Source organism: Prosopis cineraria, unplaced genomic scaffold, assembly GCF_029017545.1.
Source record: "Prosopis cineraria cultivar Desert tree isolate PC_DT_omini unplaced genomic scaffold, ASM2901754v1 PC2, whole genome shotgun sequence".
Lineage (NCBI taxonomy): Eukaryota > Viridiplantae > Streptophyta > Magnoliopsida > Fabales > Fabaceae > Prosopis > Prosopis cineraria.
Genome location: NW_026555333.1, coordinates 21326521 through 21345946, shown reverse-complemented (window position 1 = coordinate 21345946; position 19426 = coordinate 21326521). Strand labels below are relative to the sequence as shown.

Here is a 19426-nt window from a genome sequence, read left to right as displayed (position 1 = left end):
TTTAAAAAATTTTTTTGTTTTTAAAAACAAAAAAATTTTAAAAAACTTGTTTATTTAAGTGTTTTTGATTTAATTGTTTCTAAAAATGTTTTATCTTTTTTTAAAATAAAAAAATATAAAAAACTTCAATTTGTTTTCATTTTTTTTCCTATTTTTAAAATACACTACATTTGATTATTTAAAATTACAGTTACCCTGATCAATTTTTATTATAAATAATCACCATTAGTCACCTATAACCATCACTATTAGTCTATTGTTTAATTCTAAAACTGTTTTTAAATTAACATAACTAAATGCATGTTCATTTTATTTTGTTTGGGAAACAATTTTAAAAATTGTATTACAAAATAGTTTTTAAAAATAAAAAATAAAAAAAACCAAACAGGCTCTTAATCAAATAAGTTTTTAACTTTTTTTTTAAAAAATAAAAATATTTTTTAAAAGTAAAAAACAAACAAGCGCTAAAAAAAAAAATCTTGTTTTAACATTAACGAATGAGAAACTTTTTTTTTTTTTTCGCTTGAAAACGAGCCAGGAAGATTTGGGATTTGTAAGCTGAGGTCCATAGAAGCTAGAAACGGCTCCAGCACATTTTGATGGATGAAAATAATGGCATTGGTATTGGGAATTTTATTTATTGTGTGGTGTAATATTTTCTTCAATTGTATCATTTTTATATAGGTAGTAATAAAGTCAATAAATATGAAACTGTAAGAAAACGGAGTGCAGAAGCATACCTTGTTGACTTCAATTATGGTACCTCAAATAGTGATGCTCGACCTTGTTTCTGCCTTATGGTAACCTGATCACAATGATGGATCCGGGTGTTCAACACATAGTAGCTGCACTAAAACTTTCTTGAGAGAGAAGAGGGACAGAAGCAGATGAGAGAGCAATCTTGTTCTCTACATGAGTTAGCTTTGGGTGGGATTGAACAAACATACAATGGAACAAGTAGTGGGCAATTACAAAATTAGAAAACACACCTTTATTTGCTCCCATAACCACCCACTAAGCCACATAATTATTTTAACAAACAATTATTTAATTGGACATAAATGGATTTGGGCATTAGCCCACTTGGATCCATCAAGGGTGCAAACCCTTAGCCCAATACTTGATGGAATGTCTCTTATGTTTATACTAGGTGCTCTACCATGATTGCATAGACATGATATTTACTAGAAATCCTTTACAGACCAGCACAAAACAACTTATTTGTTGATTTGCTCTTGTGTTAATAATGTGCTTTAGATCAGATGTCCTAGATTTATATATATATAGATACATATATGTATATATGTATATATATATATGTTTCTTATGCTAATCTAATCCCTCTTGAGTCAGTAAAAGACTTATATAATTTTTCTCTTATGGATAATGTCCATAATTACGAAATCTACAAAATGATATCACAAGGGACATGTAAAAAAAAAAATTATTTGTGTGTATATATTAGGTAATCTTCCTTTCTCCCAAATATCACTTTGATAAGAAATAATGGCTTTTCTAATACATTACGTTTAGAATGCTTCTATCATTATCATAAGATATATGCTAAAGTAGCAGGCAATGTAACTTACTTCCATGATATTGTCAAAGTCAAAGGACATCAATAAAATGATTATTCTTCAACTCACATAAGAATAAAGTAGGAATTTTTTCACTTGCTTCCCAACTGCAATTCTTAAGCACATGCAATATGAATCACATGCTATGGTGTTACTCTTATCTCATAAGAGTGTATGTCACTTTGTTTTTATCATTGACACCGTACAGACTTAAATTTAGACATACACAGTATCTAAATGCAAATTCTTCTACTCATATCACATCACATCACATCAATCTTGGAGAACATGTTTGGCTACAAGTATCATAAATATGGGGATCCATGATTTCAATACACACACACAAAAATCTTATCTCAATTTACTCATCTTTTTATGTTGAGGCAATATATAATTTTTGTTTCTTCTTTACCATATTAATACTCTTGTTGCCTTGTTAGTGAACACACATCTCATCATTGCTTGCTCCTCTTAAGTGTCAAAGGAGATTACTTATGTGAGAGAGCTAACTTTACAAACCTGTATGACATACTAGACATTGTATACTTTCACACATTACATGTATATTCATGATGAAACAATTTTTATCAAAATGCTACTTTATGTATGCTATTTCATTTCCTACACATGCTAAAGGACTTAACACATTTTATGTACACTTCCTTAGCTATGAGCTTTGTATGGGGATTTGTTGTCACACACTGTATAGGAATTAGTTGTACAAATACAACTATCTATGCTATCACATCTCTTATAAAGTTATACTTTTCATTTACACTTTCAATCTTATTATAATACTTGGAGTCTTATGTATAAAGGCAAGACTATATTGTTGTCATACACATTTACACTGGATTTGAATTTTTATTTGCAAATCAAAAGTATTACATGGAACTTCTCAGTTATATTATAATGTTCGTCTTGACATTACCGAAACATAGTACACAACACTATCATGATAATTAGGATTAAGCAAATCCTTATATTAGGTTACCATAATAGACAATGGATTAAAATCAAGAAGTCAAAATTTGGGATCCTAAGAAAAATCCTTTTTAGAACATGTTTGAACTTAAACAATAGTTGAAAATATAAATGAAAAGGATATGGAAGCATGGCAAGAGAAAACATTACATTGATACATTAAAAGAGAGCAAATTGGACAAGGTCCAATAAGCTCCATCCACTATGGCGCACATGTCATCTACTCGGTGGATGGCATAAAGGGGGAAGATCCTTGCTGTGTAATATGTTGTGGCGCACAAGCCTTACATTAGAGCGTACCTCTACTATTATGACAGCACTTTAGAACCAACTTTTGAAGTTTGCCATTCCATCATTTGACGTTTGATTCGAGCGATTCAAGTATATGTGGCTAATTAAGCCACCTAATTATTGGCATTAATTTTATAATAAAATACTTTATCAGTTAAAAGTTGGACATTTGGGTGGAAAAAAACACTTTTTCATTTCAAAACATGCCCAAAGGTATCCAAAATCTCAAATCAAATAGACCTGGGACCACTTAAATCAACTCACACAGACCACATTACATTTAATAGAGTATTTGTATTCACATACATATAATTAGACATGAATTAGAAATCAAAACCCTAAATTACAATCATCCAAGGGGTATGCATAATTCAATACAACAAATCTAAGGCCATTCTCAATCATACATTAACATAATAAGGGCACTTGCATGAGTATTTCAGCTTCTTACGACAATTTCAATAATCTAGGCTGAAATACACCAAAATATCACAATCCCATGCAAGAGACCCTAAATTAATACAAATCGTAAGTTGTCATATATATATATATACTTACAGAAACCAAAGTAGAAAGCTATACAATTACTAACTCCTCAAATTCTCGATAGTATCTTCCTTCTTTTTGCCTCTATCAGAGCCTTTGTTTATAAAATATGACCACAGGATGAGAAGAATATTTCAATAACTAAATAATCTAATATGTTTACAAATCACACATGAATAGTACAGGAACATGTGAAATGGCTAAAAAGAACAAGTTATTTGATTACCATTACACACACACACACACACACACACACACACATGTTTATATGCATCAAAAGTAAATTCATGATTAATACATCACCTTATATCCTTCTTATTTTCTCTGACTAAATTCATAGGATAAAAACTCAATAAGACCAAGTCTATGCAATTGGATTAGTCTAAACACATCAATGATGGGAGGTAGCTTGACCAAAAACACCTTCACCCATTCTCAAACCACAAATTCTCCTTCTCTTGAATGCCATGGGCATCACATGCCTAATCTATCACAACTATAGTACTGCAACTTTCAAACGAGAAAGAACTAAGCACTCGAGCCTCTAAGGTGACGTATTATATGAATTTCAAACAATACATCTATATAACCTTAGGGGTGAACTCCCACCTTTTTACAATGATCATGCACATACACTCAATTCAACATACACATTTACACATTGATTTACTCCAAATCATTCATGAACATATCAATTCATAACTAAATTCGTAAGTATACACACACACACACATATGACTTTGGCGTAATGATAATCTCTCTCTCTCACTCTTGCTCATTTTCCCACTTCACATAACTTTCTAAATCAAAATAGACATTTGCATTAATATAATACTAATTTGAAACAATAACATATACATGTTTTTTGCAATCTCACAATCATTCAAACACACAAGTAAAAGAATTAGACTATCTAGTTATCTAAACCTTTTTGTCATAAAAAGAGTTACTATGGCAATTGACAACCCCTTTAGACTCCTCTATCTCAAAGATGTTTGATCAATATACAATTCTAATAAACACCTTTTTAGCCTAAATTTTACCCACACTACCTAATTTCCTCTTTAACATAATCAATTCTTCCAACACATTACATTATCCTTATCTAGCATTCATAGATCTAAATAACACCTAATCACAACCCATATTGGTCCCAAAACCCAAATTTTAACTTAGAGTTCATCCAAACCATAACTTAAAATTTTGAATCTAGGGAATCATAAGAATTTCCCAAGAGAATTATAAAGTTTGCAAAATTAATAAGAAGGGATTCCAAGTTTTCTAAACACAACACTAAACAATCATTTGTTCAATAAAAATTAGAGCAAAAAATTTACGAAAGTATGAGAATTTAATTTGTATTAAAGCACTTGCATTAAGATTGGAAAACATCATTTTAGCATAAAGGACAGAGGTCCACCATAGCTTACTGCAAACATGCCACAGCATGTTTGCCTATGTGCCATGTGTTATGGCACATTGCACAAATTTGATAATGATTTTGCTATCAAATACAGCTCCCTAGGCAAACTTTTGACGCACCTCATTTTTTCATCTGGCATCTGATTGAGGTATTCTAAGTATCCACAAAAAGCTTTCTCTATGCTAATAGCATAGGAGATGAATGAGGATCAATATTTTCTTATTTATTCCATCAAGGAGAAAAAAGTGAGTTGATTTAGTTGCTATCATTTATGATTTTTTGAAGCCATGCATTAGTGTTAAAACTAAGAGAGCTCTTGCCTTTCCTCATATGATTTTTGAGCTACTTAGTGTTGTTAAAGTTCCCATTACTGATGACGAGGACCAGCAGCACCCTTGCATGCCACTCAAGTGCCACAAAATTCATGTTTAGTCATATAGCGTAGAGGACCCTTAGGTAGAAAATGGAGAAGAAGTCAATCAGCCCACATCTATTAGTCATTTGACTTTTAATTTGTGGGGCAACCAACAGTTGGAGTCCTTGGCAAGTTCTGTCAAGAGGTTGAAAGAGATTAGCACTTAATCATATAGCATTTACACATACCAGGTTTTGATGTGTTTGGTCCATCTATGGTTCCTTCCCCTATTCCACCTATAGATCCATCTCATGTTGAGCCTACTATTGATTTGAGCTTTCACGCAGATTGATCTCTGGTTCTCTTTGTTTTATACTTTTGGTTTATTTGTATCTTGTTCTATTTGTTATTTTGATGCTCTTGTGACAGTTTAGTTTTTTATTTTGAGTTGTACTTGATAATTGACAACTACTAATGATAAACAAAACTGAAGACTTACGCTCCGGCAAAACAAAGTTTTGCTTCTTCAATGAAAGTGCTCTCTAGAATTTGGGTAGCATATATTATGTTTAGATTATGGTGTTTTGTAGAAAACATTGTGTGCGTGCCTTGTTATACTTAGGATATTTTGATTAATTTAGCACCTATAGTTGTTTGAGCATTTATTTATCTTGTTTTTGTAAAACATTGTGGTGTGTACTTGTAATTTTTTATTAACTCAGTATATTTTAACTCTAATCTAGGTATTTTCTTGCTTGTTTTGATATTTTTCCTGGCTGGATTTTTTCTTTTTGCAGAATGATCTTCTAATTAAAGATGAGGTATGAGATGAGATAAGACGAGCTAGGAAAACAAAACTTGGAAGTCATAACTTTGTTGGGCTTTAGGTAACTTATTAACAGACTGGTGAGTTAAGCTGGTTGGATGAGTAGCGTAGAATCAATTATTAATGGAGGATTGTTGCTTGATTACTACACATGTATATTTCAGGTTGTTGGTAGAGTTTTGTTGTTCGATCAAAAACAAATTAAAAGGTTGCTTGACTGCTCGTTGCATATCTTTTATCCCATCTTTAAGGTCAGCGGCGGACGCAAAACCTTAAGTCAATAGCGCATAAATTATATAAAATATAAAAATAGTTAAAAAAAATAAAAATTTAATATATAAAATAAATGTTTACATACTTTACAAATTTCAATCCAGTGACTCTATCTCAAATTCTTTTCTCACCCTCTTAGAGTCGGTGATTCGAGCAAAGCCTGAACCCTCTCTAAAAAATTTAGGTTGGTCTTAACTATATGATATTTTTTTAAAAGAGTATAATATTTTAAGTTTGATTTGAATAAGTAAGTGCAAATTGAGCTTGACTCAAATAAGCTCAGCTATTGGAATTACATGCTATATATGCATATAGAGTTGATAACTTTGGCCAAACTTAATAAGCTAACCCAAACTTGAATGAAAAAAGTTAGGATCTAGCTTAACTATATGAGCTTTTTAAATGATAGGATACTTTAAATTCAATTTAAATAAGCCTGGCTCAAAATTGAGTCCGACCCACTTGAGTTAACGGCTCTACACACTTTCACTCCATTTACTCTATCTCTTCTCTTAGATCTTGTTCTCTAGCAAATGGTCTCTTCATCTTTTTGTTTTATGGCCTTTTTTCAGCTTTTGTATGCCTTAAAATTTTAGATTTTATTTTTATTAGGGATATTTATTATTTAGTTTGGCTCTAGTTTTGTAAAATATTAGAAAGGAAAAATAAAATTATATTTTTATTAAAGTAATCTAAATTTAAATATAATGAATTTAAGCTTAAAATCTATTAGGCTTAAGTGAGATATAAAAGACTAAAATATTTGAGAGAATTTCAATTAAAGACTAAAATATTTGAGAGAATTTCAGTTAAAGACTTGGGAAGAAACATAATTTCTGGTGGTTCCCTAAAGAATCTAAAACTTTAGTTCAATCCTTCAAGATTAAATTGAAAATAAATTGAATGTAAAAATAGATGAAAATACCCTCAGTTCAAATATTAAAAAAAAAACCACTAGCTATCATCGCCATAGCACCACTACTGGTGATTGGAGCCTCGCCGGCGATAGTAGCCACTAGACCTTCGTTGTTGGAACTTCGGCCACCAACTGGACCACCATTGATGGTGACTGGAGAATTATGGAGAATTAAATTCTTCAAAGGTGGCCAAGGTGGGTGTAGAACCCATAACCCATTGGTTCACCAAAAAGTTATGGAACACCAAGCTATTGAACACATTTAATCATTTAATACATAAAATTATATATATAATAAACCTTGTTTTCAAACCACTTGATTATCATATTACTTATTAATTGCATAACTTTATTTGTTAATACCTTAATAGAACTTGTTAATTACTTAACTTTTCTTGTTAACCCCATGACTCCCTTAACAGAACTACATTATTTGTTAATTGCATAACTATAATTGTTAATACTTTAATAGGACTTGTCAATTACTTAACTTTTCTTATTAAGTTTGTGACTCCCACCACAGAACTACATCACTTGTTAATTACTTGAATTTACTTATCAAATTTATGACTCCTTCAACTAAATTGCATTACTTATTAATTATATAACTTTATTTTTTAATTATGCAATAATATTTGTTAATTGCATAGCTTGACTTGTTAATACTATAACAAGACTTGTTTAACTATTGTTTTGAAAAAGCAACTAAATTACTTGTTAATTGTGTGACTTTATTTGTTAATTCTTCAACAATATTTGTTATTTATCTATTGTCACTTGTTAAATGAACATATAATTTACATAAAAAAAATTAAGTTTGTCAAATAATGAAAATGATGATAGTTGAGTCTTCCTTATCAATATTCATCAAATTGGATACTCAATTATGTGTGCATATATATAAATAGAGAGAGAGAGAGAGACCCTAGAAACAAATGTAATATTGACAATTTAAATTGAAGAAATGACAAGCTATATTAGGCTTTTAGCAAGTATATTTCTTGTCATAATACTCAAGAGGTTTGAAAATAAAATTTATTATACAAATAATTTTGAGGGAGTCACGAAATAAACAAGTTGCGTAATTAACAAGTCAAGTTGTGTAATTAACAAATATTATTGCATAATTAACAAGTAATGTTACATGATTAACAACTAATGCAATTCAGTTGAAAGAGTCTTGGATTTGACAAGTAAATTCAAATAATTAATAAGTCATGTTAAGGTATTAACAAGTATAGTTATGCAATTAACAAGTGATGTAGTTTTATCATGGGAGCCACAGATTTAACAAAAAAAGTTAAGTAATTGACAAGTCATGTTAATGTATTAACAAGTATAGTTACGTGACTAACAAATAATGTAGTTCTGTTGTGAGAATCATGGGGTTAATAAGGAGAAGTTAAGTAATTAATAAATTCTCTTAAGGTATTAACAAGTAAAGTTAAGCGATTAACAATTAACGTAATAATCAAGTAGTTTGGAAATAAAGTTTATTATATATATAATTTTATGCATTATATGATTGAATATGTTCAATGGCTTAATGATCCACAACCATTTGGTAAGCCAAGGGGTCATGGGTTCTACACCTACCTTGGCTACCTGTGGAGAATTTAATTCTTCAGCCATTGCCGACGATGGTCTAGCTAGTGGTTGGAGCTCTGGCAACAGAGGCCAATGGTTGTCGTCATTGATGAGGCTCCGGTCACTGACGGTGGTGCTCCAGTGATGGTGGTTGGTGGTTTTTTTAATATTTGAACTAAGAATATTTTCATATTTTCTGCATTCCATTTATTTTCATTTTAATCCTGAAAGATTGAACTGAAGTTTCAGATTCTTAGGGAGTCACCAAAAATTATGTATTTTCTCATATTCTTAACTGAAATTCTCCCAAAATATTTTAGTTTAGGTCTAGTGGGTTTAAAATTATAAGAGTAATCAGGGCAAATTTTTAAAACTCCTACCTCCTCTTTATAATTTTTCCTAAGTTGAGGGGGCACTCGCCTACCCTCAACTATACGTATATCCGCCACTGTTTATGGTAATTATGAATGTGATGTTTGTAAGTGCTATTAACAATGTGAGCATAAATATATATATATATATATATATTTATATATATATATAAATATATATATATATATATATATATATATTGTGAAAAGGCACGTATGAATCAAGCCGAAGAAGTACCAAAAAAATTTAGAGTTGGGCTTGATAATTATGACTCTTGTAAGGTTAAGGAAAACAATTGACACTTCGCAACAAAGAAATCGAGGTAACATATAGCAGTCATCTTCGCTCCGGTGCTTCACGGGTACCAATTGGCGGTTATACTATGTTTTTGAGCTTAAGAATTTGGCCATGTGCCTACTTGATTCAATGCTCCTTGAGAGTGGGATACAGAATCAAAATGCCATGAATGAGAAGAAAAAAAAGATCAAAAGTGGAACATCCCTTGCAATATTTTCATATATTAATACTTAATGTTTAGTTTTATCGTGATTACAGAGCTAAGATAAAAACACTTGGAGGACTGGGGGCATTAAAGTTAAAATCATCCTAACAGAAGTAGAAATATTAAGTAATTTTTAAAGTGACATACATAATCAAACCTGGTAAAATGGCTGAGTAGATTTCAAAATACTATGTGCTTCGCTTTCTGCCCTAATTAGAATTCATATTACACATATTCATGTACCGGGGAAGGAAAAAGAAATCAGTAAAGAAGAAGATGAACTCATTCCATTCAGCAGAAAGGGTTAATCAATTAAAAAGCAAAGAAAAATTTGGAGAATTAAAGTATATGCAACCCAGGCCCACTAGATTCATCTTCAAAAGAAACAGTTCAAATTCAATTATTCATCCATCTTAGTTTTGTTGGGTTGCATCCTTAATAAATTAGATCAAGTGAACAGAGGCTCAACTTGAGTTAAATAATTATGGTGGTGGTTATTCGAAAAGAAGGCCGTGTGAGGTACCATTAAGGAAGGTAGAATTGATTGAATATTACAAATCACTAATATAAACTTCTTGTGCTCCACAAGAACTTCTCTGACCAGGCAATGAATTTTACTGAAATAATTGAAACTCCAAAAGCAAAATAGAAAAGCCTAACAAGGTGGGTACACGTGTTTTGGCTCTTTCATGCAAAAACATGTTAATTTTTGCAACCAAAAACAGAAAATATATCTATATATATTATAAGATCAGTAGATTTGGAAATAATAACCTTATGAACAATGTCCTGATGTTCCAATGTCGTGAAACAAAACAAAATAAAAACTGGTACAGAAGTTTGAAAATTTCAACAAGCAAGCAGCAAAAGAAATTTCTATCCAGCGAACTACACAACCAATAATTGCTTATCACAATATGAACTTTCAAATCCAGACACACCAGAAAACACATTCCATGGAAGAAAACAGGAGTGAAATAACAACCAACAAGAACAGACAACGAAGATCAGAAAATAATATAAATTTGTGAAGTAACAAAATCTAAGGGAGTTCCTGTTCCTAGTATTATAATTTTTTTCTAACATTTACGCACTCTCTGTGTGAGAGACGAAAGAACGAAGTGCAGGGAAAGGGCTGACAATGGCTGAAGCAGAGGAACGAAGTGAAAGGGAAGATCAGAGAGTGAAGCAGTAAAATTCAACAACATAGCCAAAAAAGAGCCGTTGAAAGAAGAATTGTACAATATAGCCGTTGCACACAAATTTGGATTCTCTTCGAGCTTTAGCATGTCATTGTCCTGCAAATCAAACGTCTCATTTGCCTTTATTTCATATCCGTCACAGTGTTTTTTTTTTTTTTTTAAAAAGCGAATGTCTTGTGTGCCTTATTTAAGAGTAAGAAAAAGTAAAGCATATTTTGTTTCACAAGACACCAATCCTTTATTTATACTAATTTTTGGATGTACGAAAAACATTTTTATGCAGTTTTTGATTAAAAGTATAAATATTTGATTGTACTAATAAGTAGTAACATTTTTAGTCTTGTCGGCAAAAAGGGGGTAAAAAAAAATTCTTAGTCTTGAACATTATAAGGAAGCTTAAATTATTAAGAGTGTGCAAGTAATTATGTCGCATGAGTAAGGTTTAATAGAATATTAATAATAAAATTATATTAAAAACATAAGGTATTTTTTGGGCATTTACACATTTATTTCTGCTTCAAAAAAGGACCGTGCGATGTATAAATTATCATCAGCAGCTTAATATGACCGTGCGATGTATAAATTATCATCAGCAGCTTAATAAATAGGGTACATCGTTTAAAGCTCTCAGTGAAGAATGCAGAATCGAACCATGACTTGCAAAGTGAAGCCAACATGGCCCTATAACCACCAAGCCATGGGTTCGCTCCAAGTCAAATTCAAACAAGATTAAGCAACCCCTAAATAGAGTAAGCAGAACACAACATGATATTCTGGTTAAAATAACCAAGAACAAACCAGCATCGTTGAAAGCTCTGTCAAATTCAGAAAAAACTTGATAGAAGCATCGTTGTTTCATTCAAAACATAGAAAACCAATAATGGTCACACATCGTACTGAAGCAAACAACAACAATAAATAAAGAATACCTAAAAAAAAAAAAACGAATATAATGGCCATAAAAACTGCTTTTGATCCAAGTAGGATCTGATGCCAGGCTAGCTACTACCAATGAATCTGCACAAAGAATCTGCATAACCCACTGCCATGTTGATGAATTGCTTATGAAATCAAATAATCAAACAACAAGCCACTACTGACTACAGATGCTCTTGATAGATTGCCCCAAATTCTACCCTCCATGATTGGTCATCATTTGGATAGGGGATTGCATTATGGTTTACAACATCAGAATCCTCTCTGTATAGTGGCTTCAATGCAGATTCTGGTAATTTGCTATCTGCCAGGTACTGTTTCATGGTCACCGTCTCCATTTTGTGTTTTCTCTTGAGCTTCTCCATTTGCTTTCTCAACTTTTCATTCTCTTCTTGTACTTTCGAAAAATTCTCCTGCGTGTCACAAATAAAAATTAATTCAAGAAAAGCATAATCACAATAATTGTTCTCTACATTTTTTTTTATTTGGAAGTGGAGGGGGCCAGACAGTTTCATTTAGCACACAACAAATCCAAATGAACAAGATCATGAACTCTAAATTATTATAACGTTATCATCCAACATAGAAATAAAAAGGTAATTAAAAAAAGTCAAATAATTGTTTGATTGAGAAGGCAAAATATAATGTGTTATCTAACTTAAGGCCAGAGCATTCTCTCTTCTCTCCTCTTGATCCAATCATAACTCTCAAGTAATTTTCAGCACAAGATAATATATATGTTGCTTCTACGTTTGCGACAAATGCAGCGTGCTTAGCTGGAATTGGGGAGAAACACAAATTGATGGTTTGATTTTGAATAAAACTCTTGGAAAATGTTTTCAGCTTTAAATAGGAGACATCCACCATAATTTTATGCTGAAAATAATTAATATAATTACCTCCGCAACAGATGCAGCTTGCTCAGCTTCTCTGAGTTTAACAAGTAGCTCTCCAGCTGCATGGACAGCTTCTGCAGTGTCTCTAAGCTGAATCCTAAGGCTCTTGTTCTCCTTTTTCAAAAAGTCTCGCTCTCTTTCTCTTTCCACCCTCAGGGCGGAAAGCTCAGCAGCAAGAGCTTTGGCAAAGCGAGCATGACCCTTCTTTCCTGCCTTTGCTGCTGCTTTCTTCACCTCTGCTATCCCTTCCATTATGGCATTGTGCTTTGCAACCAAGTCATTATATTTTTCCTGTAGATCAGCATAGTGTTCTACCATTCTTGCATGTCCAAGAACGGATCTTTTTAGTGCATCATCCAACTCTTCAGTGCACTTCTTTTCTAGCTTCAGTTCCATCTCCACCCTCTCTGCACGCTGCCGGTAGGACTCAAGGTCAACTCTCAGTTCATCAGTGAGACAAATCCACTCACTCTCCATTTCAGTCCATCTTTCTCTTTCTTTTTCGAGCCCTTCCCCACCATTATCATGAGAAAATACACCACTTTTTCTCAGTTGTATGGATCTTGATATTAATGAAGATCTCAGTTTGTCTGTTGACTTTTTAACTGGTGCATCACTACACAACGGCAGTTTGCTTCTTAGATTCTGAATTTCCTTAAGAAGAGCTTCCTTCTCAGTAGCATCAAAAGAGCTGTCTCTTTGATCTAACTCTTCCTCAACTTCTTTAACTTCACACGTTATGTCGCTTTCACTTTCTCCTCTGTATTTCTCCACCTGATCAAATCCAGATTGTTAACAATGTGAAATTCAGATCACACACATTATTCAATGAAGGCTTAGATTCTTATTACCAATTGATTTAGTTGCTCAATTCTAATTGCTTGCTCCTTGCAGACATCTTCAAGCTCCTCTCTCTTGGTGGATTTTTCCTTTACAACTTCCAAATTCTTTAAGAAAAGAAAAGGAAAAAAGAATTTAACCAGGTATCTTGTCAAGGAAATAAAAATGCATGGTTAAAATCAAATCAGTGGAAGACGCACCTTTGGATCTCTATCTGTTAGCCCATCAGAAAATCCTGCTTCTTCAACGGTGTCAAGAGATGACTTCAAACTATCTTGAACCTCAATGGACTCTTGATCAGATATGTTTTTCCGGCAAGATGCACAAAGTAAAGAGGCAGATGCATTGTCACCAGAAGATCTCTCCTGTATTGTATGCATAGAAGAACCGACCTTGTCACTCTCTGGACATGGCGTCAAGGTCAAGTACTCAAACGAGAAGGAAGCTGAAGACTTGTTCAAAGCTGCGTTCCGCTGGTGATGGTCAATAATTTGTAAGCCTCTCTGAAGGCTTGCTGCCAAGGATTCAGTAGCGCCTGCTAAAACCTTGCTTGACCTCAAGGAGGATCTCCGAAGTTCACCTTGTTCGGATGATTGGCCTGACACTTCATTACTAAAACTGGAACTCTCAGATACCTTGTTCCAACTTCCAAGACGACTTGACGAAACAGCGATGCTTTTCCTCTGGATATTTTTTATTTTTGGAGACTCTGATAACATTGGTTCATCAAGGATTGGAGATTGACAGCAAGAGATGACTGGAATGCCATCGCTGAATGTAGATTTAATTGCTCTTGATGTATCAACAGTGGAATCAAGTTTATCAGTTGATGCTAGATTTTTTAATGTTTTTTCAGAATTTACTTCATCTTTTTCGATTTCATCACCACTTGTCATGGCCTCCTCACAATTGTCGTCTACAGAAAAAAACTGGGCACAATCTTCACTTGCTGATAAGTCTTTAAAAGTTCCTTCACATGAACTATACAGTTCATCAATTTGCTGGCGCAATTGCTTTATGTCATCCTCACCCACATTTACCACTTCATTAGCATCATCATCATCATCTATGTGAGGTAAAAGTAATGAGCGGTTTAAGCTAACCCTCAATTGATTCAAGCTTTCCCGCACATTACGTCCCCGGAAATCCCCGTTTTTACCCCCAGTTAAGCCGTAGGCATCAGCCTTAGCTCTAATAAGTTCTTCCTACAAGAGAGAAAACACGTTCTGTCATTGTCAATCTCTTATTGATGTTAGCTTTTGATTCTTCAAAAACTATAATTAAAACAGTAGTGAGCTCTGGCGACAAAATTTTACCTTCAGCTGTCGAATTTGATCGCTCAAATCGTTAACTTCATCCTCCTTAATTTCATTGATAACTGGCTCATTTCTTATAGATCTTACTCTCTGTCCAAATCTGAGAGTTCGTAGTGTCTCCCCATTACTCCTACAACAAACCAGTACAATATTTATATCTAAAAACTCAAAAATGGTATACCATTGCTACTAGATTCTATACATGATTAAATTAAGATATTAAGATATTATATGGAAATATATACTTGCTATGGGGGGAAATGGAGCAGATAACTGAGAGCATAGCATTTCCACCAAGTGATTCTTGCAGTAAACGAGTCAAACAGGATCTTCCATTTGGAATGTCTCCAGCCTTTCCAAACTGAGTTTCTTTAGCTAGAGCATCCACTACGTGCCTACATCGATGTAATTAATCATTAATCAGCTATCAATTATTAGGAAGAAGTCTAAATGGAAGTTAATTAATGACAAAGGGTAAGCCTGATTACCCAAAAAGCAAAATACTGGCCATTAGTAAAAAAATCCTAAAAACTATATACTATTTCCTGCTGTAACAAATGATTTCACATGGTAAAACATTTACAAAATTATAGCGAAAAGACATCAACTTAGGTTGTAGAAAATGTTTCAAGCATAGTAATCTAATTGACATCATCTTACCCAAGCTGAGATAGGGACTTTTTTACATTCTTGCTTTCTCTTAGATTCTGTCTGCCTGCCTCGTCAACTTTATTTTTATCCAGTCCAGCGAGATCAACAAGGTTAATTCTGCTTGTTTTTGAACTACTAAAACCATTTAATGAGGTTCCCTACAGCATTAGTTGACAAAAATCAACAAATCTTGAAATAAAATTAATAGCGAAAATGGCTAAAGGTTGCATGTAATCTTCACAACTATAATTCTATAACGAGTTTTAAGTAGAGTCTATACCTTACACCAAGACTCGATGATACAAGTAAAAATAATATGTGATCTAGAGCTCTTAGAATTTAAGCTTGTTGCTCCAACTTTTCTGCTTGAAAGGCCCTGCGTAGCATATGTGGAGAAGTCAACCTAACTGACAAGATATTCAGTGGGGAAATGCAGCAGTCATCAGTGGAACAAATGCTTACAATTGATCCCCCATAAGTCAAACAAACATTAGTTTATATCTAATTTTCTAAAAAAAGACGGCAAAGAGATATCTTATTTTCAGCATCATTTGTTTCAATGCTTCGCTACCTTTATCAGAATTTGTGTCACATCTTCATAGCTGGTGACGTATTCTTCAGTCAGATTCTCAACATACAATGCATTCTTGGACTTGGAGTCATCCTTCATCTACAATAGTTTGGGCCATTCCATAATGATTGTAAGCACGCAACAATGGAGAACAGTTATAGTATAAAATAATTTTCTACTGAACACAACAAGACTTAAGTCTACCTCAAGGTTCCGCTGGGCTGGGTCAAGTAAATCCCCAATTTGTTCGTTGTATATCTGTTCAAAAATAACCAACAGAAAAAGAATGAAGCTTATTTCCATATGATAGGGAAAAGCACGTCAATGCCCCACTGGTGATATGTTATAAAGAAATACAAACGTACCTCAAGGAAAGAGCAGCGACATTGATAGTTAAACTGTTTGCCTTCAGATTCATTTTGCTCCTACACAGAGTATTTAGAACTCAGCCAAAAAATCAAGCCATAATGGAAAATGTTTAGAATTAGAAGTTAAGATAAGGAACACATACTCTCTCAAGTTCAGAAAATAACATATGGAAGATCCGAGGAACAATTCCCTGGTGACTATTACGTGAGGGCTCTTCAACCATGGCACTAGGGGGACCCCACATTGTATAAGTCTTTCCACTTCCAGACTAGTAAAATGCAAAACAAATAACAAACAATAACAAGGTGAATTTCCCATCAAAGGTGACACTGAAATTTACAATAAAACATTCATAAATCTGGCAATTATCAATAATTACCTGACCATATGAAAGAAGAGTAGTGTTGTAACCAGCCAAAGCATTCTTAACCAACGGAACTCCAATTGACTTGAAAACATCTTCCTGAACAAAATACAGCTATTAGAATCACCTTTCTTTATCGATTCACCCCAATATATTGCATTATAATTGAAGCAACGAAGGAAAACAATTTATTGCATAACAGTAGCAGCTAAGTCATATATTGGACTTAAGTTTGATAAGTCACGGATGAATAAAATGTGAACCAGAGGTCAAGTTCTTTACCTGATTGGAGTTCCCATCAAAAATCGAATCAAAAGTGAATTGCCTTCCGCCAACACATAATATATCAGAAGAAACCTTCCTAATGGTCTGATCTCTCTCTTTTGAATGGCCGTTAGTAGGTCTAATTCGTACAACAACCTTAACCAAAAACAAAAATATTATTTCACATGCGCATCTATAAACTGCTAAGAGACTACGGATTTAAGAATTAAGTTAATTCATACCTTCACATGTGGATCTTGACGTTTTGATTGCTCAATTGAGACCGACGATTCGGTGATTTCATTCTGAGAAGTTGGGGTTTCGGACAATAATAGCTTGGATGTTGCAGGCAACGATGGCTCATCGTCCTTAATCTGGATGTTTGGATCGATGGGAGGAGTGTTTTCGGCACTAGATTTGCGAAATCTAGGGTTCGAAGAAGATTTTTGCTTCGAAGAGATTGACCTAGGAAGCAGGTTTCTAATCGATGAGGACGAAATGCTGCCCAAGAAACTAGTATCGGCAGTTTCTGTCCTAGTATTTTGCCTCATGATTTTTGCCGAGCGATGAAAAGTGAATAGAAGGAGATTACTCACAACGAGGGAGAAAGAGAGAGACTTTGGATTCAACTGTTGAAGGAAAGTGAAGACGAAGAATGTGTCTTTACTCTCAACAAGGATGATTCGACCGTTATAGAACACCCAGTCTCACTCTCTCATCATCGAATTTGAATGATCGTCCTCCCTTTTTTTGTTTTTTCTTTTTCCCAAATAGAATAAAAAACAGTAAAATAAAATGTAAAAATAATATGTTACTTTTTATCTGAAAATGAATTTGAATGACCGTCCTCCTTTTTTTTTAAGCAGAATAAAAAAAATAAAATATAAAAATAATATGTTACTTTTTATCTGTAAATTTTTATACTTGTTGAATTAAACATTTGTGAGACTAAATTATTTTTCTAACAAGGATAGATTTAAAAAAATGATAATAAAATTTCTCTAAAATATATAAATAACAATTTAGTTTTTACAGAAGTTTTTAAAGACTTTTCTATTATTAATAAATTTATATAAATGACTAAATTATTGTTATTGAAAATAAAATGATTTACAAGTTTTGTTTAAATAATTACAACTTTCTTTCTTACATTCACAATAATACAATAATAAATTAAAAATTTAATGTACGAAGTTGTAATTTATTGTTGCATTATTGCGAATATAAGAAAAAAAATTATAATTATTTCAACAAAATTTACAAATTATTTTATTTTCAAGAAGGGTAATTTGATCATTTATATAAATTTATTAGTGATAAAAAATTTTTTAAAAATTTTAACAAAATTATGATATTTTGATGGACTAAATTATCATTTATATAATTTAAAAATATTTTATTTTTATTTTTTATTTTTAAACTATACAAATTATTAGTATCATTATTATTATTATAAAAATAATACAACTAAAACAACTTTAAAATGGTATCAATTTTTATTAAATTTAAAAATATAAATTCAGAAAATGTAAGTGCTTTAAATTTAGTTTATATCAAAAAAATTATAATTTATTTTAAATTTTTAGTTCAGTATTTTTATTTTTTATTAATCCAGTAAATAGTACATTTTTTTTACATTACATTACACAAATAATATATGGTAAACGAAGATATTTAGATTAAAATAAAGGTAATATAAAAAAAGATTCCCATATTGAAAAATATTTATTATAATATTTTATAAATTAAATGTAACATTTCAAAATAAATTTGAATATTGTCCACCTATTAAAAATAAAATATAAATTTATGATTAAATAATACTATATAGACCTCAATTTTTCAGGCTCGAAGCTTTAAGTATAGGAATATTAGCATGTAGGATATTTTTTTACTTTACAATAAAAAAATAATATACCCAACGCTATAATAAATTTGGCCTGAAAATTCCAATAATTATATCATAGTTATATTTATATTATTTATTATTATCATTATTATATATCTACGAGAAAAACTCAAACAAACATGCTATTTATGAGTCATAAATAATTATATGAGACTTTGCACTAATTATATGTTTGTATTAACAAAAGAACATATCTATGTCAAAATAATGAATTTTGAAAATTGAAATCACCCGTTCCATCTTGAAAAAGTGCAAACCATTTTGTCAGAGGAAAAAAACAAAGAACAGTTATTCTTGTGTTGTTTTTCACATATAAGGGGAAAGCTAAAATCCAAAGCATAGATATATTCATGAAACGGATGCAGTGACATTTTTTTTTAAAGAAAAAAAGAACAAATTAAGAAATAAAGACGGAAAAAAATGGAAAAAAAAAAATTCTTTGAGGCACGTGTGTTA

At 32.1% G+C, this 19426-nt stretch overlaps 1 protein-coding gene across 1 annotated transcript; it reads right to left on the bottom strand.

Annotated features, from left to right (window-relative positions):
• Window positions 1-11689: 11689 nt before the first annotated feature.
• On the bottom strand, window positions 11690-17722 carry LOC129301810 (kinesin-like protein KIN-12F). The gene is made up of 15 exons (XM_054940414.1): window positions 17304-17722; window positions 17080-17217; window positions 16813-16896; window positions 16576-16701; window positions 16430-16489; window positions 16269-16322; window positions 16065-16163; window positions 15774-15869; window positions 15503-15651; window positions 15088-15237; window positions 14843-14972; window positions 13727-14731; window positions 13538-13633; window positions 12690-13460; window positions 11690-12203 (listed from the first exon to the last, which is right to left on the bottom strand). The coding sequence occupies exons 1-15, from the start codon at window positions 17610-17612 to the stop codon at window positions 11955-11957; spliced, it is 3516 nt and encodes a 1171-aa protein (XP_054796389.1). The 5' UTR covers window positions 17613-17722; the 3' UTR covers window positions 11690-11954.
• Between the last annotated feature and the right edge of the window lie 1704 nt (window positions 17723-19426).

Excerpts from the sequence above, each read along its gene's own strand:
- LOC129301810 (XM_054940414.1), bottom strand. The coding sequence starts at position 17,612 with ATGAGGCAAAATACTAGGACAGAAACTGCCGATACTAGTTTCTTGGGC. Across the intron at positions 16,897-17,079 it reads TTGATGGGAACTCCAATCAG|GAAGATGTTTTCAAGTCAAT; the intron begins GTAAAGAACTTG and ends TATTTTGTTCAG. Across the intron at positions 12,204-12,689 it reads AAGCTGCATCTGTTGCGGAG|GAGAATTTTTCGAAAGTACA; the intron begins GTAATTATATTA and ends TGTGACACGCAG.